Below are 25935 nucleotides of genomic sequence, written 5' to 3'. Positions count from 1 at the left end.
AACGTGAACCCAGTAGAGGGATGCCCACTATGAACTGTTTGAAAAGACATTGAGAAACCAAGGGGAGTGAATTGCGCGAAAGTGAAAGGAAAGCATGGCGAACCCGGTGGAGGGAGGCTGAAAGCAAAGAGGGGTCTGCGTTTGGAATAGGGGAACCCAGGGCTAAAGCCATCACCTGAAAGGCCATAGTGAACCCAGTGGAGGGAGGCTGAAAACAACTAGGGGTCTGTGCCTGGAAGAGGGGGGCCCAGGGGTGAAGCCATCCCGTGAGAAATACATAGAACAGAACTGTTGTCTTTGTTGTTTTTTTGGAAACCTATCGGGCCCTCGGAACTCGAAGACACAACCACCGAAGGCCCTGATATCGAGCGGTCTGTTTTGAGGATCTAAGCACGGAAGAGGGAGATCCAGCGGGTGAAAAATCTATCACCTAACAACACAAAGGACAAGGGTCTGTGCCCGGAAGAGGGTGACACAGGGGTGAACACATAACCCAGCCAACATTGGAAACTGAACTTCTTTTATTTGTTGAAGGAACGTTTGTTTTGTTATTTGAAAACATCAGGCCCTCGAAGGCAAGAGACTTTTAAGAGAATCGAGACCTAGCCATCGACGACCCTGATAGCTGTAAGTGGAACTGTCATCTGGTGCTGGGGAAGCTCGAGAGTGTACTGTGCTCTAAGATCCCACCTTACCCTGTGCTCAAAACGTGGAGAAGGAAGACCCAGGCTACCATATCCTGGCATATTATTTGTGAATAGTTCTTTCTTTTCTTGAAAACTATCCCACACCCTTTTTGTGTTTGTTGTAAGGTTTGTCAATAGGTTTTTTAGTATATGTCCTTTTTCATTTGACTCAACGCCACTAGGACTGCCTTATTATCATTTGATGGTCGACGCTTGCTCCCATCTTTGCTTTAGGTTTAGATTAGGCATTTTCCCAACCTGCATACAGTTTAATAAACACCCTTGAACTGTGATCACTTGTGTCTGTCCTTACTGTGGCCTCCATGAGTTCCTTAAAGGTGGGACAACACGCTCAGCAGGTTAGAGTATAGGCGGAGGCACAGGTGGGGGCTATAAGAGTGGGAACTTGAAAGTGAAGGCTGGGAAGAGTTGAGTGGGGCAGGGGCCGAATTCCTAGTGGCCCAAGAGGAAATGGGCGTCTCTGTATTTTACTGGTTAAGGGGGGAAAGCTGGGCTCTGGGAGACGGGGGATGGGTGGGGATGGGACAGTACACAGGAAGGGAGGGGGGGGTAATAGAGGCACTATACACTTCCCTGGAAGCACACGTTGTGGTAAATTGTACGAAATCTACCCAGGATGAGCTTAAGAGGTGTACAAGACACTGGTGTCCCCACTCTTATTTGACCTGGTCTTGGAACCCCTGGCGGTGGAAATTAGACTGAACCAGGGCTTTTTAGATTGAGGGTGGGCGATAGGACATTTTAAATGAGCTTATTTGCTGGCAATGCCCTCCTGTATCTGAGACCCTATCCTCTCTATTGCAGCCGTGAGGTTGGGCATTGAGAAGTATGGCAACTTGGCAGGATTTAAAGTGAACACTCAAACGTCTGTTATAGTCCATAAAATGAGAGCCCTGGACGAAAGTGTGCGAGATCTGGAGGCTACAGGCTTCAAAGTGCAACAGAAGGACTTGAGGTACTTGGGGATAAACGTCACATGGAGGATCAAGGACCTGTTTGAGGAAAACTGCTTGCTTCTCCTATGTCAGGTCTGTTTTCACAAGATGTCCTCAGGAGCTGCTGAAGTCCCCAGTTCCTCCAAGATGTTAACTCTCTCAGCCAAGTGATTAACAGCTGAGTCCGGAGCACCCCAAATGGAAAAGGGGAAGTGGATAAAATAACAAACAGTTCAGATTCCAGGACTTGGCTCAGGAGGATATCTGCATGGGATGAAAAAGAATTACTGGTTAGCTTATATATCTTAAATACCGATTTCCCCTTACTTCATTCCCTGGTGACTCACTTACTTTGACTGAATCTCCTTCTACTATAACCAGAGGAAGTTGGCAGTTATAACTTCTTGTTAAAAAATGTTTAACAGTTGTCTAGATCACTCCTAAAAGTTAAGGTTTCCAAAAGTTGGTTTCTTTGCTTCCATCAGCCTTTAAGAGTTTTGTCTTTGTTGCTCACATATGCTTCTGCATAACTCTGCTTCATCTATCCATGAATCTCTGCTTCTGTTTTCAAGAATTAATAAGAGTAACTATTTGCAAATATTATTTTCTGGTTGCATTCCTAATATTGCGCTAGCCTCTCATCCAGAAAAATATCAAGTTAGAAAACAGGAAGTGATTTTTTTTTACTGCTAGCTTGCAGTAACAGAGGATGCCCTCTAGATGGCAATGTCGCCATGCTAGTCAATGTCACATTTGCTCTCACTCGCGCTGCCTGGAAAGTTAGATTTAAACATGGACTTCTCTTTGGCACGCATGAGTACACAGCCTTGGTCAAATTGAACTCCTGTGGATTTCAATTACGTAAATCCATGGCCGTAATTTTTGGGGGTCGGGGGGGACAAGGGTGTTTGTCCCCCCAACTTTCATGGCACACCATTTTGTCCCCATTCATTTGGCTGGGGTGCCTTTTCTTCAAATGTCATGTCCCCCCCAACATTTGCAGCAAAGTTACTCCATTGCGTAAATGTCTCAAATAATATAGCAAGAGCAAATAAGAACTAAGCTGCTGTCTTCTGTTGCTGAAGCTGCTTTCCCCATCACTGCTTCACTGCTCTACTGACTCCTGATTCACTCCCATCATTCTTCCAGGAAGTACAAATAGCCAAAACTTGCTTCTGGGGTTTCTAGGGCCTAAATTAAAGGGAGCTCAGAAAACATGACCTGCCACTTGGGTAAAACTAATGAAAGGCATTTTAGAATATTGGTCAAAGGGTCTTTGTTTTCACTATATATACAGGGACGTGGGTGAATGGTCTAAGTTGAGGCTTTCCTGGTTGGGAAGGATCAATTCAATTAAAACGAATATCCTACCCAAGTTCATATTCTTATTTCAGATGCTCCAAGTGACAGTAGTGCCCGTGACTTTTAAAGAGCTCAGAGCGAAACTGCTGCGACTTCTATGGCAAGCCAAAAAAGCCAGAATCTGGAATGAAACCGGGCGAGAAAGGCTAGGCCTACCGACAATGGTAGGGGAATGGCTATGGGTACTGTGGCAAACCAGAAGGAGTCGGACGAGTTACTGCCATGTTTAAAGGTTTTATTTAATTTAAAAGAAAAATGCCTAGCTGTCCCAATCACTATGAGGGATGTTCCCTACCCAATAAACTAAAGCTAAGGGTGCATGTTAAAGTCCAAAGTAAAAAGTCTGAATCCTAACCAAATAACTGGCCCTACCACTTAAGAAAAAAAGAAGGGCACCAGGACAATGCCTCAGCCTAGGACAGTTGCCTGGCCCAACACTTGGACTCTTTTTCCTTTTCTCAGGATGCAGGGTTTTATAAAGTTCCACAAAGTTCAAGGTTTATAAATAAGGTAAGACAGTTCACAACTGTCTTGCAGACTTGGTTGGTCAAAAGAAAGAACCTCCTCTCCCTGAAACGAACAAGGACTTTTCTCAGGACCTCTCCAGACTCCCCTTTAACACAGTTCTCTTCATAATAAGTTTGCGGCTTTTGGACTCCCAGAGGTCCTACAGCCCTCTGGCATACTTGCTTTCTCTTAATCAAGGTAGATCAAATAGGGCGCTTGCCTACTCATGTTTCTCTTGCTCCCGTAACCTCGTCCGCTTTCTCGGACTTTGTGCAAAGTGTTCAAATCTCCTTCATTCTGACTCACATAGGGTGCTTGCCTGTTCGGGTTTCTCATGGTCCCTGTCATGGACCTGTAACCTTGTCTTCTTTCCCAGCCTTGGATACAAAGCATTCGTAACTATTTCAATCTAATTCACATATGGCATCTGCCTGTTCAGGTTTTCTGGGATGCTGTGACCCCTATGGCTTCTCCAGCTGGGACTAATAATATCGTTGAACTTCTCAGGGCTTCTCACCCTTATTCCCACTTATAGAATTGCTGCTCTGTCTTTCTCCGGACATTGGCATCTCGGGTGGTCAGAACACCAGCCTTCCGGCACCCTATAAGCACTCACTCTCCACGCTACCGCTGGCACCTTGGTCTAGAGTTTCGCCGCCCCTCCAGGACGTCTTTCTGTAACAGGATTGCCTCTGTGCAGGATTCTCTCCTCCCACTGAATAGGAGTTTCTCGGACTCTCGATTCAAAGTTCCTTGTGTTTTTATACATGCACACACAAACAAAAGGGTTGTGTTCTTCAACCAGAGATGGAAGAAATGTCACTGTTTAATGGAGGCAAAACAGAAGTAACAACAGTCTTTTTAAATCTCCTGTAGGCAGATAATGCATTCTGGACTGGGAGGTCTTTATCCCCAAGAGGGGAGTCATTCCCAAGGAGATACCACTTGCCCTACCCCAGGCCCCCAGGAAGGGACCTGCTGAGCATGCACACCTCTCTAGCCTCAAAGGGGATACCTCCCCCACCCCAAAGAGAAAGGACGAATACACTGGATTTGTCACATTACCAAGCGAGTCCCTACCGAGGAGGATCGGAGGACACTGTAATCTGGGTAAACTGTGGAATATATGGAAAAGTGGGAAAGGGATGAAAGGTGTCACGACATGGCCCAAAGCAATTAGGGACACGATTGTGGAACCAATAAGGTTCCAGAGATGGTTCAAGACAGACCTAGAGAGGGTTAGCCACCTATGGCAGGATGGGAAATTCCAAAGCATCCAGCAGTTGGAGGAAGACCTGCAAGTGGGACACAATCCAGAGATCCCTGACCACATTTGAGAGGGTGTTAGACACCTGGTCCTTTACAAAACTATTGATCTCACAGCTGTACAGAGCCCTGAAAGGGAATATTACACAGGCGGCAGGGTGACTGAAGACTGAAAAATAGATGAGATTAACAGATGACCCGTTGGCCATGCTCTGTAGAAACGCTTTTAAGAACTCAATAGCGGGCCAGTAAAAGTTGCACTGAATAAAATGACTGCATAGATGCCACTATAACCATTTGAGACTTGCCAGGATGTTTCCAGGCGTGAACTCTGGATGCTGGAGGGACTGCGGGGAAACAGGCTCTTACTCGCACATGTGGTGGTCTTGCAAGAAACCCCAGGCGTAGTGGAAGGAGGTGTTGGACTGGATCAGGAGTGTAGAGAAAGTCACACAGGACTGAAGTCCTGAGGAGGCAGGATCAGTGGGTCAGGGTGCCGCACATGGTCCACTTTCTCCTGTTGGCAGCAAAGGGCGTGCCTAGCTACCTTTAGAAGAGAGATGGGCTACTGTCTGAACAGGAATGGGCAATGATAGGGAGGGAAATCATGGACATGGAAGTACACAGAGCGAGGCTACACAACAGAACCAATGTGATAGAAAGTGAATGGCTCAGCTTCATGCAAAAATATGGCAAAGAGGAAACCAGGATGGGGGAGCTAGTGGACTGGGGAACAAGGGGAAGGATGACCGCTCAGGGCTTCATGAAAAGGATGCAAAGGGGTTGTGGGGGGGACGACGCCTCCATAATTGTAATGTGTGAATCTTGTAAAGGATGTCAATGTTTGATAAAAATGTTCAATAAGAATATATTAGGAAAAACTTATTCTTCCGGTTAACAAAAGCAGAAGCTTGACTTTTTTGTCAGGAATTGGCACAAGAATAAATGTCCTAAACTCCAATAGCATGGTTTCCTTTATTCAAAGTTGTTCACTTCCATGAATCAGTGGGGGGGGTTTGGGGGGATGACCGCATTTAAACGTTGCTAGCTTTGTCCTGCGCAAACTCTTTAAGTGTCAATTCAACTTTAAATCCAGACATCCATTTAAACTAGCACTGTCCTCTGTTGGCATTACATTCCCAGGCTAATGTGCCCATGATCAATTGTCATCTGTATAATAACACACATTTTTCCTTAGTGTCACAGATGACCTCAAGGGCACACTAACTCTTAAAGACAGTTCAAGGGGTTTTATTGAAATGATTGAGTTGGGGCTCACTCTGGGATGTCCCTCCCTCTCTAGTTTCCCCAGGGTGGTTCCCTTCCTAGCCCAGGTGTCCTTAAACCCCAAGATGGCTAGTAGAGATCTGTAACCCTTACTATATAATAACTGACTGGTTGTAATGGCCTAAAGGCAACCAGCATTTTCTCTGGGTGAATCATAATCTGGGTTTCACAATAAGAGTGCCATCAGGGAAAGTTGCCTTCCAATTACCCAGGTCCCACATGGTTCTTTTCTGGCAGGCAGGCTCTTGTACTCCTTGCTCTGATGCTTTATGCTTTATGCTTCCTTTCCCTTTCTTCTATTCTCTCCCCTCTCTTTTGCCCACTTTTTTTCTCAGTTTCTCTCAATAGCCCTCTGATGCTCTTTTCTAAACCTATCCTCCTGCACTCTCTGCTCCGGTCTCCCCACTCTACTCCTCTCCCCTCTACTCCTTTGTCCACTCTACTACACTCCACCTACACCTTCTCCCACAGTCGCCCTCCGTTCACACTTGCAGTCACCTCATTTAGTCTCATTCACCCCCTACTCTTCCTCTGTTAGTCTCACCCACTCAGCTTTCACACAGTCCCATACCACTTTCTCCAACCAACCAATACCTCACCTTGCACATGCTTTCAGCAATCCTACACACTACTCTACACCGTCCTTCTCTGCTGGGTCTGTTGGTCCTCCTTCTCCTTACTTGACATCACCCGAACAACCCACACTACCTTGTTTTCCATGTTCTGTTTTATACTCCTTCCCCCCTGTCCCTTTGATTGGTGCTCTCCTTCAGCTGGTGTCCCGGCCAAACACTGGTTTCCTTATCCTCAAGGTCTTGGTCACAGATATCCAAACACATGTAATGGGAATATAAACACTGCCTCCTTTTTGCACTGAGGTTCACCAGCATTTGATAATGGCTTGCTCAAAATAGTCAATTTCAGCATTCTTGTGTCCACCAGCGCTGGATTATGGCAGTTCGTTAAAGGTGTAGTACATTCCAGAGTTTGTATCAGGACTACTTGGTGGATTTGGATTGCTGTATTGATAGGTTTTATGTAGAAAAAGAACCACCAGCATTGTGCGCAAAAGGTTTGGGGCAAGAAAAGGTGGTATTTAGTTCACTTAGCCAGTCACAGGTAGAAGGACCACAGACTGGGGCCCTTCCAAATCCCACACCCCACCTCTGAGCTAGGACTGGCTTTGGGAACCCATACATACGGTAGGCCTCCTCTCCCATGTTGAGAGAGAGTCACCCACCCCCCTCCTGACAAGGTCAGCTCCCTAACCCTGGCAAAATAGGGACAAAGCCCAGCTACATGGCCTTGCACCCGTATTTTACACGGAGATTACCACTAGGCCTATCATACAAGTACCTGAAATTGATTAAATGCTGCCACCAACCAGTGGCACTTTCACAGCCAGCTATGTAGTCAATTGCAAAGAGAAAACATAGTACATTGTGTACACTCTGAGGTCATATGGGCGTTTTTCACTGCGGACCTCTGTAGGGTTAGAGCTCTGCAGGCAAACATTGGTAAACAGCAGGTCTCAAAAAGGAATAGTTCTGTGGCTTTTGCTCCGAGATGCAATTTAGGGCTTCTGTTTTGAATTTAGGACTGGTATCTATAATATATCCTCATGATACACTACCAGACTTCCCTAGCAGGTCCTGGAATATGGCTGGGTTCAAAGTTGCTGGGAGCTATTTAGCTCCAGCTTGTAACCTATGAGAGGCTGGTGGTTGGCTTGAGACAAATAGCTACCAGGATGTACTTTTTACTCCTCAGTCCAACTAATGCCATACTGAGTCATTCACTCTGTATTTATGAAGCAATGTAAAGCAAGGTGAATAAAGCACACATCTAAGAGACATTTGAATAATAATGGAAGATAGATCATGGACAAACAATTAGTATTTGCATCTCATGTGCAAGCTAGGTTTGTAGTGCGTTATGCACTAGCTTTTGTTTTCTAAGAGATAGCTCTTGCCTACTGGGTGACACCTGATACACAAGGAGCTGATGTTAGCTCCTGCGAATCAATTCTTAATTTCTATCCGTGTATGGGTACATAGGTGATGCTGGGATTTTAATCCTAAAATGGCTGATGGGAGTGAGAGTTGCAGGAGAAGGTTGGAGTCTGTGTTGGTCTGCTATGTTACGGAGAATGTGAAAAGTAAAGCTATCCTTGATTTAAAAACAGCACTGGTAATTTATGACTATTAAGGATTTCTGGAGGCAAGTATACATGTATTTTTTAAATCTTTTATCCCGTCTTCCTATTCAGTTGAGGGATTAAACAAAGCATGCAATTCTAAGAAACTCAGGTGCTGTTTTTCATTTTGTCATAATTATTTCTCTTATCAGATTTCTTAGGTTGACTTCCTGAATATGTACATTTTGCTATATTGACTGATTACCCTTGGTGATTGATAGCTATGTTCTCTTTGTATATGGAAATTAGGTAAATGTGTTGCTATGTTGACTCTTACTAGGACTATAGAAGAACTACAAGGACATCTTTCAAAAGAAACTGATAAAGTAACTAATCTACTAGAAAGTGTTGAAAACCTTAAAAGTAGAGAGGAAAAGATCCAGCAAGATGTCCTTGAAAAGCAGTCTGAGCTGAAAATATTGCAAGAGAAAATGGAAGGCCTGGTAAGAGAGTTTATCTTCACCTGTATGTTGCAAAGGTTCATTGCTAGTTTTATAAACCTAACCCAAACGGTCAAAGAGTTTGCACTTAACACGTCCTATCACCTATCTTCCCTCTTCAACCTCTCTCACTGGGTCTCTACTAAGGCTGTTATGAAATAGCCATGGTCATTTCCATACAAACAAAAGCTGCAGACTGCAATAATCCCCCTTCTCTAGACAAGTCACACTCCTTCTCCCTCTCCCCCTCTCTCCTAGCCCCTTTGCTCTGCCCTCTTTCCCTTTCACACTCCCCTTCCCCCCCTCTCTCTCCCACCATATGACTCAAAGGTCTGTGAGAGTTGCCCATAACTGAATCTACCTCAAAGTACACACACTGCTTTTCCCTCCAATTTGGATTTTTGTGAATGCTCTTCACGAGACGTCTCTCACCCAAGTCTCCAACTTTCTAAACATTGCTCACCACCATTCACTTGTACTTCATCCTCATTCTAGTTGATCTCAGCATAGCCTTTGACACTGTTGATCATCCATCTCTCCTAATGTTTTCCTCTCTTCGCTTCAAGGACACTGTACTTGACTGCATATGTATTTATTAATTAAATGTTCTTATACCATCATGCCACATGCCCATGGGTCTCAGAGCGCACACACAAAAGACCACAAGACAGAACAACCGGAACAAGTAGCCTTAGGAGCAGTGCGAAAGGGAATACCGGGAAAGGGGGGAATTCTGAGTCGACAGGAACAAGCTCAAAAGAATCAGGCGGATGATGCCTAATCGGGAGGTAGGTCAAAGAAGAGTTTCTTTAGCTCTTTTTTTAACTTAACTGTTGTCTCGACAGCTCTCAAGTTTGGAAGCAACAGGTTCCACAAATCAGGACCTTGCACACTGAAACTACACCCACCTGCCTTCACCAACCTGAATCTGGGTTTAATCCGTCTCATGCAGTATTGAGGCCTGAGAGGGTGAGATGAAACCCGAAGTTGAAGGCGCGCTGTGAGATACTGGGGTGCCGTGCTCATCACACATTTGTGTGTGAGCATCAAAACTTTATGCCTGATTTTAAGTTTTACAGGCAGCCAATGTAGGCTTCGCCTGGCCACAGTAACATGGGCTTACCTGCCAAGACCTGAAACTGCCCGCACTGCACCAGTCTGTGAGACCTGCAGAGCAGCTATAATGGAATGTGTGCAGCCACTGAGCAAACTATTACAGTAGTCCAAACGTATGTTAATGAGGACTGAGGCCAGGGTAGCTAAGTTCTCAGACGAGAGATATGGGTGAATATTGCACAGAAGCTTTGTAATCAACCCGCAGGAGGAAGGAATGAGAGCCACATGATACAACATGGACAGTTCGGCGTCCAGAACCAACCCTGGGGTTTTAACCCTCTCTGCCACCGGGATCAGCGTCCCCAGGAGTAAAACCTGTTTATACTCTACTGGCAGAGACCTCAGCCTCATGGTGGGAGCTACAATTAAAAGCTCGTTTTGTTAGCCTTTAGAGCCAGGGAGTTAACAGCCATCCAAAGGTGATATTCAAGTTAGCTGCATCCTCAGAATATGAACCTGACAATTTGACAACCACCTGAGTGTCATCAGAATAATTATCCACCTGGACACCCAGGCTAATCAGCAAGAGCAGGAACAGGATCAAATAGACATTAAACAATGTTGGAGAATGTTTCAGAAATGCAGGATCCCTGAGGCACCCCACAGGTGACGGGTGAAGGATCCGAACAGACTTCACCTACATTCGCCCTAGAGTTCCTGGGGCTCAAAAAGGAAGCAATCCAACATGCCGCTTTAGTAGAGCACCCAGAGACTGTAGTCTGCCCTTGAGTAGATCGTAATCAACAAGGTTGAATGCTGAGGATACTCTCCTATTTCTCTGACCACTCCTTTCCCATTACATGGAACTCTTAACAGCACCCTCCCTTGCTTCCCCTACTGTGGGCATCCCTCAAGGATCAGTCCCAAGTCAATTTCTCTTCACCCTTTATACTTCCCTCAGTAAACCAATGTCTTCCTTTGGATTCCACTACTACTACTTTGATGATAACCAGATCTTTTTCTTCTTCACCCCTGATATCTCTTAATGCATCACTATCTGCCTCACTGCTATATGCCACTGGATGGTGCTAAGCTGCCTAATGGATGTCCTCTTTCTCCAAGCCTCTAATGCCAGCCCCATTCTGCACTCTCCCATCTACTTCCCGCAGGTCTCTTCACTTATCCTTTTCCCATGGCTCGTAACGTAGGAGTCCTCTCCGATAATGTACCTAAACTTTCAATTCATCACACTACTGCGACCGCTGCTTGGTCTCAACCACCTCAATATAATGAAATTCTCCCTGCGCCTCACTTACCACCCAACTACAATTCTAATCATTGCCCTTTGTGACTATGTTACTGACCCAGAGTCAGGAAAGGGAACAAAGTGGCAATAGGTGGTTGAGGGTTGCTGGTCTCCCAATAGCAGTTCATGGAAAGGTGTTGAAAGAAAATGTACATTTCATTTGTTCTTTATTGTCAATTCATGTACCTAGGTAACAGCTTGTTCTGAAAGTGTGGGGAGGCTGCGCTGTCTTGGGGGATGCATCCGGTTTGTGGACGTCAAATGTTCCAACTCGTCGCTTGGTTTCAGACAAGCTTTGAATGGTGACTAGGCCCAGATGAGGAACCCTGGTGATGGGGGGGAGGCTGGGGTCAGTGAAGGATGGAGGAATATGCCTGCAACTCTGGTTGTAACATCAGATAGGTGTCAGGTGTGCTCCTGGACAGAACTGCCTGACCGCTATATGTCTGCCCCATATGTTGTGGTTGCCACGGACAGAGCAGCGAGGGGAATCAAGCTACATAGTGTCTGCCATAGTGGGGCAAAGCAAAAAAGGGATGGCCAATCCCTCAACTGGAGCAGCTGCTTCATTTAGGTGAACTCCATTGAAACAGTGGAGGACACAGGAGAGTAGCGCAGGACAAAAAAGAAAATATATATTTGTGGCCTGAAGCAGGGAGCCACGAGACGGGGAGATGAACAGGGAGAAAGAAGTGGAACAAAATGAGGTAGACCGTGGCAGAGTGACTAGGAGGAGAGAGGAAGGCAGGGAAGAAATCCAGAGAGGTCGGAATGAGCCTTCAAGTGTGATAGAAGGAAAGGAACCCAGTAAGGTTACAACGAAAAGGCCTGCGGGAGAAGTAATCAACAAGGGGAGGAAAGACACCCAAAGAATGGAGTAGGTGAAGGATCCCAGAGAGGGAAAAGAGCATGGCTTTGGGAGGGTCATGAGAGTAACACCCAGAGAGAACATTGGGTGACAGATTAAAAAGTCCCCCTTTTTTGAAGGAGGACATGAAGAGGAGAGTATCCAGCTCAGCAAGCTGGTAGTCTTAAAGTGACCTGGGTCAGGCAGGTGCCCCAAGGCTGAGGTCACAGTAAGCCAGAAGTCCAGCGTGTATAAACAACCCAGAGGTTGACTGCTGGGACAGAGGTAAGCTATGGACTACCACAAGGGCAAATTTATAGTACCATTGGGTCTAGCCTTGCTGAAGGAGTTTGATGTCTGACCCCCGTCCAGGTGACCCAAGGCACCAGGGATGGTGGTGTCATGTAGGTGACAAACTGAATAAGGCTGACCACAGGCAACATAGATAAAATGGAAGCCAAGAACGATGTGCAGGACACTCTTAATCCCAGAGACTCAGAGTGACTGTTAACCCTCACAAGGGCAGAACTCATTTAGTGAAGCTTGAAGCAAGGGAACTACTGAGGATCCCCAAAGTCCTGATAGAAAGCCAATTGGTTTGGCAAAGTACTAAATCCTATCCCTCAGGGCCAGTCAAAAACTGACCCCTGTTATTTTGTCAAATAAATAAAAAACTAAAATAATATCTGATCTAGAGTCATGTCTTGATCCCTTGGATGTGAACCCTGGTGCTTATCAAAATGGACCTACTGTGTAAGCTTACACCTTGATCTTACCCTTTAATCCTTCACTTCCTTAAACAAAGTTCTCAAATTTGCTACATGCACACACTTCACCATACCCAGATGCTCCCCCATCCCAACACACTGTCACCTTGCTGGATGGTTCTCCATGCAGTATGACCCTATTATAACTCAAACCATTACTGCAAGGTTGAAAACCTTCTATTGAAAATGGGTAGAAACGAAAAAATAGATGGGGGTGTGAAATGGGTGGGGCAGCAGGGGGTCTCTCCCCCCCCCATTTTAAATATACAAAACTCATTGTTTTCCATTTGTGGTTTTCAACCTTGCAGTAATAAATGTGTTGCTTTAAGGTAGATCCCCCCCGCATGCAGAGTCGCTCCCACTTTAAATGAATACTTCTCATCTTTAAATCTATCCGTCAATATCTTGTTGACTGCATCTCTCCTTGCTCTCCCTCTCAGACAGTGCGTTCATCTTCCCTCAACAACCAGTCTGTCCCAAGCCCTCCCTGTGCTGCCACCTGATTTTGCTCCTTTTCTCTACTTGCCCTACTCCACCGGAATGCACTTTGCCTGACCATCCAGGTCATTCCATCAGTGAAACTATTCAAGACCAGGCTCAAACTCTACTTACCAGTGAGTGATATGGTGGCCCAAAGCCCCACACTATTCCTTCTTGACTGACTGACCAGCCTGCCTTTCTTTCTTGGTTACATCTCACATGAATGCATACATGTAAACTGTAATTATGTGAATACTGGCTATAAGACCTAAATGTTCACACTGTTTTACCCACTTAACAGTGTAAGGAAGCTTGAAACTGTATGGCAACACTCCCCTACAGCTGAAAATAAACTTAAACTGAAATTGTGCGCTACACATTATAAGAAAGCAATCATCCAAGCTAAAAAAGAAGTCTATAACGACTGAATTTCCAAAGTATGCTCCAATACAAAGGAACTATTCGCAATCTTGCGAGAACTCAAATCCCCCATATCACCACCTGATAACCTACCCAAAGACAAGCAATGGTGTACAAATATCCAAAATGCCCTCGCTAATAAAGTAAAAACACTACAAACAAAAATTGCTATAAAAAAACCTTGCTCCCTCTTAGTGAAATTCCCAGCATGACCACGCCCACGCTCAAACCTAGCCTAACTCCCTTCAAATTCTCTAAAGTTTCCACACATGAAACTGAAAAAATCATTGCTTCACTAAAACCATCCAATTGCAAAGGTGATTACTGCCCGGCCCAGATAATCAAGGATGCCGCTAGAGACCTTGCCCCCTTCGTCACCAAACTCATCAATGCCTCCTTCTCATCTAGCACCGTCCCAAGTAGCTTAAAAGAGTCCTGGGTTCTCCCCCTGCTTAAAAAACAAACCTTAGACCCCTCCATCCCCACCAACTATAGACCCATCACTACTGTCCCTTTCCTCCTGAAGATAATTGACAGAGTGGCCTATCTCCAAATCCCAAAATACCTAGAGACCAACCAACTCCTCGGCACTCGTCAATCGGGCTTCAGACCGCAACAGGGCACTGAGACCGCCCTTATAGATCTCAAAGCCCAAATTGATGAGCTCAACGATAAAGGAAACACAGCTATGCTACTCCTCCTTGATCTGTCGGGGGCTTTTGACCTAGTGGACCACGCAGTACTCTGCAAACACCTGACGTCAGCCACCCACGTCTCAAGTGAAGCCATAGCCTGGATCCAATCCTTTCTCGACAACCGAAGCATGCGAGTCTTCTCCACCTTAGACTCTGCAGACCCTATCCAGACAACATGTGGAGTCCCACAGGGCTCTTGTGTCTCGCCAACGATGTTTAATATCTTTACTAAACCTCTATTCGACAAATTAGACAGACTGGGTGTCACCTACACAAATTATGCAAACGACACCCAGATCCTCATCCCCCTTTCGGGAAATTTCACTACGGATACAGCTTTAGTAAACAAAATGTACACCCTCATTCAGGCATGGATGATGAAAAAACAGAGATCCTCATTCTAGGCTCACCCAACAACCTAAAAAAACTTGATTCCAACTACATCTCCTTCAATATCGATGGCAATATAATCCCCGTTGCCAAAGAGGTGAAAACCCTTGGTTTCTATTTGGACTCCACTTTGTCCCTAAGGAAACAAGTGAACTCCCTGGCTTCATCCACAGCCTATACCGGTAAACTTATTAAAGCATGCAGACCCTTCCTCTCACCAGCTAGCTGCATTATCCTAGCCAATGCACTAATCCTCTCAAAACTGGATTACTGCAATGCACTTTATGCAGGCACAAATAAATACATCATCAATAAACTTCAAACCCTACAAAACAACGCGCTCAGAATTGCCCTGAAACTCCCAGCTAGAGAGCACATCTCGAATGTACGGAGAAAATACAACCGGCTAGAAATTAGCGATAGGATCACCTTCAAAATTGTCACACTAACATTCAAATGTCTGAACAATGCAGCCCCCCCATACCTTAGGGATAGAATAATAAGAAAAACCACTGCACGACCAACCGGAACAGCCAACTCTTTCTGCCTCAAAACCCCTAGATTCCGACTAAAAAAAACAGGAGGTAATAGCTTCCCTGTGCAAGCAGCCCAGTACTGGAACGCCCTACCAGTTTAACTGAGAAGGGACCAGCCTACAACAGCTTCAGGCACCATACCCGCACCTGGCTTCGGCGCAATGACCTCTGAAACCGGTGACCCTGAGCATTGTGACCTGATGACACACATACCCCTCCACTCTTGCATGTACAATGTACATAATGTATTTACTGTATATAATTTGTTACCTTTCCACCCTTACATGTAAAGAATGTACATAATGTAATTACTGTATACAATTTATGTTACCAACAACCTGTAATATGCAACCTGTAACCAAGTTCTAAGCATTCTTGTTATTCTGTGCGCCCAGCTACCCAAGGGTTTTTGGGCGCCCTATAAATAAACAAACAAACAAACCAGGTCCATATATTGTCCCATCACCACCAGGCCTGCTTCATCCATACAACTGTAACATCTTGTATATCACCTTACCTAGGTACTGCATGCGGCTTCTGCAGTGTATCCTTTAATGTAATTTCTGTTTGAAATTACACTATTGCTTCTAATAAATGAAAATACACAAGTGTGCTGTGTAATTGTGTCTTCTTTACGGATCACTTATAATCAGCATGTTTTCTAGGAAAAACATGTGCAGGACACTCAAAAACAGAATAAAGAACTGGAACATCTCCACGAGAGTCGTGTTTCTGAGATGAACGCCAAGTACGAGTTGACTGTCAATGAACTGAAGCGCAGTATGCAGGACACTGAAGAAATGCTGAAGGCCGCCCAAGCCAAGAACAGTGAGCTTGAGACACAGTTAATAGAACTTCAGAAACAAGCTGAACAAGCCAATGTAAGTAGACTGCCCAATACCAAGAAATATTTCAGGAGGCACACAAATCAGTTTAACCAGTCTTTCCTCCCATTTCACAGCGTCTTCATTGACTGCTTAATTTGTGGCAAATTATGATTGACAACGGTGGTCAGAATCTGTTGATTTCTGTGACTGAATTGAGTTGCAGTGATAAGGTCCGTTGTGCACAAAATTCTCTGCATGCATGCATGTGTGTTTGTGTATGTACATTTGTGTTGTACATGCAGAGCGCAAACAATGCTCAGAAGAAGTGGAATGCTGTACACATGGTAGATCAATGCCAAAGGAGGGGTCACCGGCAGCTGGCTGGTGGGCATGTCTACCTTTTCGATGTTTTGTGGTTCACATTGCAATTTAAGGAGTTCCAAGGACAGATGGCAAGGTCTTTCCCGAACTGCAAGAATGATAGGGACGAAAAGATAGATGTTGGATTGGAAAGGGCTAGCACATAACAGGAAAACCTGTTTCCTTGTATTCTTTGTTTCCAGTCTCTCAATGTTGTAGGTTCTGGAATTATGCAGGGCTCTACGGATGATACATTTCTGCTTGGTAGGGTTCTGCTTGAGTTGACAGCTTTATATGTAATGCAAGCTGATGCAAGCTGGCGTGGATAGCCAGTGTAGCTCCCTCAGTATTAGGGTAGATTTCTTTTAATTTTCTGATGTTGTCAGTCGGACTGTGGTATCATGTACTACTCTAGCTGGTGGCAGAACTATGGCATAGATTCCTGAGTGGAGAGCCTTCCCATCAAATAATGATACTACCAAGGATTGTATGTCTGTCCAGAATTCAGAGGGTGGTGTCAGGATGGTTATAGAGGTCAAAGGATCAGATGCATTGAATTACTTGCAACAATTAATGAATGCATCTGCCATATGTATGAATGTTAGGTTTGATAGTAAATGCCTCAAAATCAGCTGCCTTGACATTTGGGAATCGGAATAAGTTTTGATCCAGAAGATGTACTCTTATGTCCCGTCCCCTTTCCTCCATACTGTATGGGTGTCCCTTCCAGGGGATGGGAGACGGAACCTTTTTCACCAGAAAAAACCTTCTTCCCCTTTAAATTTAGAGGCGCGCAGGTGTGCGGCTCTGGCAGCATGCGCTGCCCTGACTCTGCCCTCTGGCGCCACACCCAGTCCCCTTTTACGATTCGACGGGAACGGGCTGAATTCACCAGCGCTCCTGGGTTTGGCTTCGGCCATGTAATTCCACGTGCGAATACTTCTTCTCTTATTTCTTTTTTGTCTTTTTATCATTCAGGTACTCAGTCCTCAGGTGTCATGCTCCTCCCCGGCACATGTCGACTTCTACAGGGTTCAGCAGGTGTCCATCCTGCGACGTGCTCTTCCCGACTAAAGACCCCCACGCCCTCTCCCTACGGTGCCTTGGCTCAGACCACGGATGGCAAGCTTGTACCAGCTCCGATCCGCTTTCCTCAAGGTCTCCGAAGAACAGACTAGCCAAGTGGAGGGATCTCTTACAGAGATTGCCTCGAAAGGACCTAAAGGACTTCATCTATCATCGATCCAGGCCCAAGGTAGGGCTGCTCTTTTCCAGTGCATCCCGCAAGGGAGACTCCTTCCCATGGACTCGCCCGCGCGGGAGGGACCACCCAGGTCCTCATTCCAGCACAAGTACCGAGGCTGAATCAGCTACCGACTGACAAGCCGAGGGGTCAGTGGATCCTCCCGGTGACAGTGCTGAGGGACCGGAAGGTTCTTTTACCGGGTCTTCACCTGAGGCGCTACGCCCTAGTACCGGCAACATGTCCGAGGGGGTGCCTGTATGCATTTCTACCAGCAGATCCACTGAGGCGAAACGCCTACCAGGCCCCATGATACACACTCAAGAGTCCTGGACGAGACAGGGCCCAGCGAGCCGAGCAACACGACGCAGGCACGTGGAAGACAGTTCGACAAAATGGCTGCCGTGCCAGATGATCCAGACATCTGGCCGATGCCGCTCCAAGGAAGGCAGCAGGTGCAGGATTGTGTGTCAAGGTGGGACTGGTGTCAACCAGGTATGTGGTCTACAGCTTACCCATCCTTTTGCGCAAGGCAGGTTCCCGCTGCAGCCATATGGGCAGGGCATGCAACGGCTCCAACAGCCGCTCGCTTCAATATCGCCTACCACCAACCCGACCTGCAAGGACAGTTCTTTGAACGATTCCTTTGGCTCATGAAATCTCCTTGGATGGGGTCATCCTCAGGGGCACCTCAGGGACGCCATTAGGGACGTGCTACCGCCAATGGCTCTGGCGCCACAGGCTCCGGTACAGGCACCCTTCGGCCCTGTTCAGCCTCAACAGTCCGCTCTGGGCCCCCAACCGATTGCACAGGCGGTTCCGCTCCAGCCTCCGCCACAGCCTCTAGCTCCGGTTTCCACACCTCAGCCCTCGACTCCCAACACCCCTCCTCCGGTGCCGTACCTAACCGGACCCTCGGGTGGACACGGATAAGGAGGAGGACCCCGACACACCATCTTCAGCCAAGGCCTTCCATGGACGTCTTGCAGAGCTGGCAGAGTAATTGGGCCTTCCTCAACCGGAGGGGCCCTTGCAGAAGTCATCACGCTATGTCCCGTGACCAGAATGGGGATCCCAATGCAGAAGGACGTAGTTGCCTTGCTCAATAAGGGTTGGCTCAAGCCTCACTCGGTCCAGCCGGTAAATAAACGCCTGTATGCCAAGTACAGGCAGATGGAGGGGGATACAATCTTGCTATCGGCCTACCCTCAGCCACACTCCTCGCTGATCACTGCGGCATCACTATACCCCAAGCCTCAGTCGTCCTCAGCCTCCTCCTCTGCGGCGCTGCTAGGCAAGGAGGAGATGATTTTGGAGGCGTACGTGAATAAGCTGTATTCCAACGCATCCTTTTCACCTTCGTCAAGCCAACGCAGATGCCATGCTGGCAGCCATTAACCAAAGGCTATGGCTGGAAATTGTGTATTTCCTCCCAGAGCTTCTGGCACAGAGCCAATCACGATTGAAGGCGGGATTGGCAGAGGCCAAGATTGTGGCGCAGGACATCATGGAGTCCACGGTGGCCCACATTGACACCTCTGGCCGTGCCGGCTGCATTGCCGCGGACATGAGAAGAACTGCCTGGCTCTGTGCAATAAAATTCAACCCGAATGTCCAGGAACGCATCTTACATCTTCTGTTCGAAGGGGGTGACCTCTTCCACTCCACAATGGACGAGGAGCTGGACAAAAAGAAAAATAGCTCACAAACGGGCAAGACTTTATCCATCTTGACAAAGACCAAGCCCAAAACGTACACCCAGTCACAGCAGCGCTCGGACAAGGGGCGTACATATGGAGGGTATGCCCCTTGTATGCAACAGCCTCAGAGGGAAAGAAGGCATGACACGCCCCTCCGGGTCCACGCGTCTCCAGTGGGGGGGGCAGGCTTGCTCTCCATGAACATTTCTGGTGACAGAATTTTGTGAACCCCTGGATCCTCTCGGTAGTCTCCACGGGGTACCGCCTCACTAACCCAGCCTCTCCTCCCTCCTCCCCTCCACTCCCACAGGTTGGGACAGCAACTCTTTTGGCGGAGATCCGGTCGATCGTCGAGAGCCAGGCCGTGGAGAAAGTCCCAGCGAGGCTTGGGCTTTTCCTCCAGGATTTTCGCCATTCAGAAAAAGAACCAGGTGGCCCAGAGAGTTGTGCTGGTCCTTTCCACCCTCAACCTCTCCCTTCCTCTACAAAAATTTAAGATGATTGTGCCAGCTTTGATAGCAGAGACATTGTGCAAGGAAGGCTGGATGTGCTCCCTGGATCTGAAGGACACGTACCTACACGTCCCGATCTGGCAGCCTCATTGTACCTTTCTACGATTCAGGATCATGAGCTACTATTTCCAACACAAGGTCCTTCCTTTCTGCCTCAACTCGGCCCCCAGGGTCTTTACCAGGCTGATGAATACAGTGGCAGCTCTCCCCAGGGCTCAGGGTCACCACATCTACACGTACCTCGACAACTGGCTCGCCAGGGCATCATCTCCGGAAGCGGTGTAACACACTTCGCACGCTCTTACGAACACACTGCACGAGCTGGGTTTTTCACTCAACCGCAAGAAGTCGCAGCTGCAGCCTATGCAGAGACTGACCTTCTTGGGCCTCATTTGGGACACATGCTCCGGGGTGTTTTCCCTCGGAGGACAAGATCATGGCCATCAAGAGGGCCTTGGCACACTTCCTCAGCAGAGAAGTGACCTCGGCTTGGTGGCACCTGTCAGGGTCCGGCTTGACTGAATTCCACAGGAGCTAATGCTGGCCCCACAGCCCCTCACCAGGAGTTCACCTCTCAACCCTTAAGTATAAGTTGAGCTGAGAACCCCAAGAAAGGGAAAGGGGAATTTGGAGAAAATAACAACTGAGACACTGCAGCCCTGCAACCGTCTGGTAGGCTCTGGTATCTGTAGTAAACAAATACACATGGTTACTTATATATTAATATAAACTTTTTTCTAAAATTATTTTAAAATAAACTCTAACTTCATTACCTCTTAAACCTCTGTATAAGACTTAGAGGTTAATTATCTGTATGGAATATCTTGTAAACAATTATAATGCTTAGTGCATATAGTCTCAAGCCATTCAAGTCTCTTTGGAATCCTAAAGTAATGACCCTTGCAAGCACCTTACAGATTTAGATATTCTTCTTTGCTTTTTGAGTTCTTTTAAATCTATGAAGTTTGAGTTTTAAATGCTTTTGTGAAATGCAGTCTTTCTTTGAAGAATTGAATTCCTTTTGCATAAAATTGACATTAAATAGAAACTCATAAACTTTCTTGAATGCTGTTCTCCTTCTGCGTGTGAACCTTTTTTTTTTACACATACGAACGCATAGTTTCTTTCGTGACACGCGTTTGCGATAAACACGCGAAATCACAAGACGTGAAAAATTGTCCTTGCGTATAAAATTCACATGCGCATATTAACAAATACACGCACGCGTGAAAACAAGTCTACGCGTGCTAAAAAACAACTTGCGCTAAATAAAATGGACTCGCGCTCTATCGCTACCGAACACACACGGTTATACGCAACGTCACTCACTTAAAAATTGTACACGCGTTCAAAACAACTCGTGCTTAGTTAAAAAATGGACTTGCGCTCTATCGCAACCCAACATGTGCTTTCTTACGCAACGTCTCTCACGTTAAAAATGTGCACGCGCTCAAAAACCACTCGCGCTATTCATTTGGACACGCGCTCTATCCCTCAGAATACCCACGCGCTCCCATAACAACGTTACTGGCGTCACGCGGACTCGCGCACGCTTTAAAACAGTCTTGAAACACTTTTCATGCAGTAAACAACTTTAAAACTTGAGCGCACAGTCTTCACACGTGTTTCCTTATAGTAATAGAACTGTAAAACGTCTTTTCACTCAGTAAACTTTAAAACTCGTTAACTCTTTAAGTTTTCTTATGAAAGATGAAAGTTCACTGTGAAAATCTTTTAACTTTTAAAAAGAACGATCCCACCTGATGTCTTCTAGTTCACTCTGGCTCAGCAAACGATTTTCTTACTTCTTTGGTAAATCTTCTGAACTCTGAAAGGCCTTACTTAAGGAGCTTAACTAATACACAACCAGCCGCTGAATTACTATGGATGAAAGGCAGTTTAGAATCTTGCTCACCTCCCAAGAATCCAACCCATTATCCTATCCACCAATCAGACAAACCAAACATACTATTGTTCCTTAAATCAATCAGATTAAGTTTCTTTCTCTCCATCTTGACTTGGGCAACCACAATGTTAATTCTATGTACAAGCTCTTCCTGATTACTACTCCAGCCAAACTCTTCCTGATTACTACTCCAGCCAGCCCTGACAGTACCCCTTCTTCAAAGCCCTGTCCCAGGGCCTGGCTTAGCAGGGAACTTTCTATGAAACTGTCTTATTAATTGAGGGGCATGTACATCAATCTGATCCCCCCAAGACCTTTCTTCAGGCCCAAATCCCCTTCAATCAATAAGATACTGCAAAGTACCTCTAACAAACCTGGAATCTAAAATGTTCTTAACTTCAAACTCTTCTTCATTCTCCGCTGTAAAAACTGTTGGTGGTGGTTTTCCCAATCTAGTCCCTAACACACAAGGTTTAACTAAACTGACATGAAATGTAGGATGACTTTTGATACTGGGGGGTAATTTCAGCCTGATTGCCACTGGATTTATTATCTTTTCAATTTCAAATGGACCAATAAATTTCGGGTTAAATTTAGTTCTTCCCTTTAAGCGTAGATTTTTTGTGGACAACCAAACTTTTTGACCCACCTGATAATGTGGTGCGTTTTGACGTTTTCTATCAGCAAAGGCCTTAAACCTTAATTTACTTAACTCCAAAGTTTTCTTTAATTTTTCTAAACCATCCCTAATACTAGTCGAACGATGCTCAACCTCTGGATTGGAATACTCAGATGGTAACACTTCTTTCAAAAATCGTGGATGAAAACCGTAATTACTGAAAAAAGGAGAATGATTAGTAGAGTCTTTGACAGAATTATTATAGCTAAACTCTGCCAACCAAAGAAGATCCACTCAGCTCCCTTTCTCCTGCCAATAAATTCTGATATATTTTTCTAACTCCTGATTTACTCGTTCTGTTTGGCCATTGGTTTGTGGATGATAACCTGAAGAAAGCTTTATCTCAATCCCCCCACTCCTTACAGAAAGCTCGCCAAAACTTAGAAATGAATTGAGACCCTCAATCTGATATAATTTGTGTTGGTAATCCATGGAGTCGCACCACTTCTTGCAAAAAGCTTTTTGCCAGATTCCTTGCAGAGGCCTCTCCTTTCATGGGAATGAAATGCCCAGCTTTGGTCAGTAAATCCACAACTACTAATACTGTAGTGTAACCTTGATCTTTAGGAAGATCTACAATATAATCCATAGAGATTGTAAACCATGGACTAGGGGGTACTGGTAACGGGTTAAGTAATGCAGATGGTTTTCCTCCTCCTGATTTCACTCGAGCACAGACTTCACAAGTTTTCACATAGTCTTCAATATCTTTTTTCATCTCTTTCCACCAGAACTTTGCTTCCACCAATTCAATTGTCTTACGAATACCAGGATGACCCACCAACTCTGATTCATGACATTCTTCCATAATTTCCTTTTGCAGTTCTTTACTTGGAAGGTAAATTTTAGAATGGACATATGGAAATCCATTAATTAAATGTCTTCCAGAATCTTCCGCAAGCCAAGATTGAATTGCCTTTTCCGGTAATTCCCTTCGAATCTTTTCAAGAAGCAGATTCTCTTCTTTTGTAATACTTAGAATAAATCTATCTTCTGCAATCACTGGCTCAGGTAATAAATGATTTTCTACCTCATCTGAAGAACTTTGTCGAGATAAAGCGTCCGCTTTACCGTTTAACCGCCCTGGCTTGAATGTTATCACAAAATCATATTCTGAAAAGAAAAGTGACCATCTAAGTTGTCTTGGTGATAAGGTTCTAGCAGATTTCGAAAACAGAAGATTCCTATGATCAGTTAAAACTGTTATTGTGAATCTTGCTCCTAACAGATAATGTCTCCATTCTTGAAATGCCTTCTTGATTGCAAGGAGTTCTCTATCAGTAATCGTGTAGTTTATCTCAGCAGGAAGCAACTTCTTGGATAGATAGGCCACAGGATGCAGTTGCCCAGTTTCAGGATGCCTTTGAGAAAGTACTGCTCCAATTGCAGTATTGGAAGCATCTGCTTCAACAAAAAATGGTTGGGAAGGATCGGGATGTAATTAAATTGGTCCAGATGTAAAACAGTTCTTCAATTTTTTAAAGGCCTGATCCGCTTCATCTTTCCACTCAAATTTCATTCCTTTCTTCAATAATTTGGTGATGGGATAAACAGTTTGAGAGAAATCTTTTATGAATCTCCTGTAAAAATTCGCAAAACCCAGAAAGCTTTGAATATCTTTTACACAAGTTGGAATGGGCCACTGTTCTACTGCTTTAATTTTCTTTATGTCCATTTCCAAACCTTTGGGTGAAATAATGAAATCCAAAAATTCCACTTCTTGGGTATGGAATTGGCTCTTTTCTAACTTAACAAATAATTTATTTTCCCTTAGTTGCTGTAGAACTTTCTTAACATGTTCTTCATGTTGCAGTAGATCCTTAGAAAAAATGAGAATGTCATCAATGTATACTACTACAAAAATGTCAATAAAATCTCTCAACACTTCATTTATAAAAAAATTGAAAAGCCGCCGGGGCGTTGCACAGTCCGAATGGCATTACTTGATATTCAAAAAGACCAAATTTTGTTCTAAATGCTCTTTTCCATTCATCACCTTGACGTACCCGCACCAAATGGTATGCACCACGAAGATCTAATTTGGTAAACACTGAAGCTCCTTGAATCTGGTCCAACATCACAGAGATTAAGGGCAGAGGATATCTATTTTTAACTGTAATTTTATTCAATGCCCTATAATTGATACATGTCCGTAAAGTACCTTCCTTTTTTGGAACAAAAAATAGTGGAGAAGCTGCTGGCGACTGAGAGTGCCTGATGAACCCCTTAGCCAGATTTTCTTGAATGTAATCTTTTAAATGTTAATTCTCTTTCTCAGTCAGGGCATAGATGCGACTGCAAGGAATGTGGGCTCCTGGTTCTAAATCAATTTTACAATCGTATTCTCGATGAGGAGGTAATTCGTTAGCTTCCTTTTCACTAAACACATCATTAAAATCTTGATAACACTTTGGTAATTCTCCAATTACTGCCCCAATAGAATGTACTAAAGTTCCCAATTCCACCAAACCTTCCACTACTTCTGAACAACTATCGGAAACATCCTCCTGAACTTTTTCCTTACAGCAATTTGTAACACAAAACGAAGAATCCAATTTTACCACTCTTCTTCCCCAATCAATCTGAGGGTTATGATACGTCAACCAGGGCATTCCCAAAATTATTTTCAACTGTGAAGTATCTATTAACTCAAACACAATTTCCTCCCAGTGTCCTCCAATTTCCATCCCCAATGGAATTGTTTCATGTGTAATTAAACCTGAAGTTAGTTAAGACCCATCCACCGCTCGCCCATTCTCTGGTATATTTTTTACAATGTAAGGGACATTCATATCTTTAACCACATTCCAATCCATGAAGTTACCAGTGGCTCCAGGACCACTTCCCTTTAATTCCTCTTTGATATACAAGGATACATTCAATGTAATATGTGGTACCGCAGCTTGGATTGTATTTGCCACTTGTTGATTTCTGGAACTGTTTGTAGACGAAGAGGTTTTTGGACACCAAGGGCAATTTCCAACAAAATGTCCTGATCTACCACAATATAAACATAAATTATTCTGCCTTTGCCTATCCTTCTCATCCTTAGTGAATGAACCTGTCACTTTATTTACTCTCTCTGCATTCCCAGTTCTCAATTCTTTATTTACAAATTATAATCTTCCCTTATCAACTCTAGGGAAAACTCTGGGTTGCTCAACTCCTCCTCTTCTACGCTCAGCCTTGCGCTCCCCTAATCTATAATCAATTTGTATGACTAGATTAATTAAATCTTCACATGAAGTGGGTCTATTAACAATTGTAGATAAAGCATCTTTTAACTCCTCTCTCAAGCCTCTATAAAACAAAGATGATTGCTTCTCTTCTGGCCAATTGCTCTCTAATACTAAAGATCTAAACTGTGTGATGTAAGACACTAAATCTTTGGTTCCCTGTTTTAACTCTAATAATTCTCCATCAACTTCTTGAGATAATGGTCGTCTGTCAAACATTTTTTAAAATTCTAACTTGAAGGCTAACAAGTTCTTTAGTATAGGATTCTCTTGA

General features: G+C 44.9%; 1 protein-coding gene across 16 annotated transcripts in view; it reads left to right on the top strand.

Annotated features, from left to right (window-relative positions):
- Positions 1-25935, top strand: part of CLIP1 (CAP-Gly domain containing linker protein 1) — a 1286645-nt gene that overhangs the window by 842034 nt on the left and 418676 nt on the right. For all 16 annotated transcript variants that reach the window (XM_069619609.1, XM_069619610.1, XM_069619607.1 and 13 more), the window contains 2 exons: positions 8542-8704; positions 15864-16079. In XM_069619609.1, the coding sequence (XP_069475710.1) occupies positions 8542-8704; positions 15864-16079 (379 nt within the window). The remainder of the gene's footprint in view (positions 1-8541; positions 8705-15863; positions 16080-25935) is intronic.

This window comes from Ambystoma mexicanum, chromosome 10 (genome assembly GCF_040938575.1).
Source record: "Ambystoma mexicanum isolate Mex_15411 chromosome 10, UKY_AmexF1_1, whole genome shotgun sequence".
In the NCBI taxonomy this organism is placed as follows: Eukaryota; Metazoa; Chordata; class Amphibia; order Caudata; family Ambystomatidae; genus Ambystoma; species Ambystoma mexicanum.
Note: the sequence above shows the minus strand (reverse complement) of the source record. Positions and strands in the feature narration are given on the sequence as shown.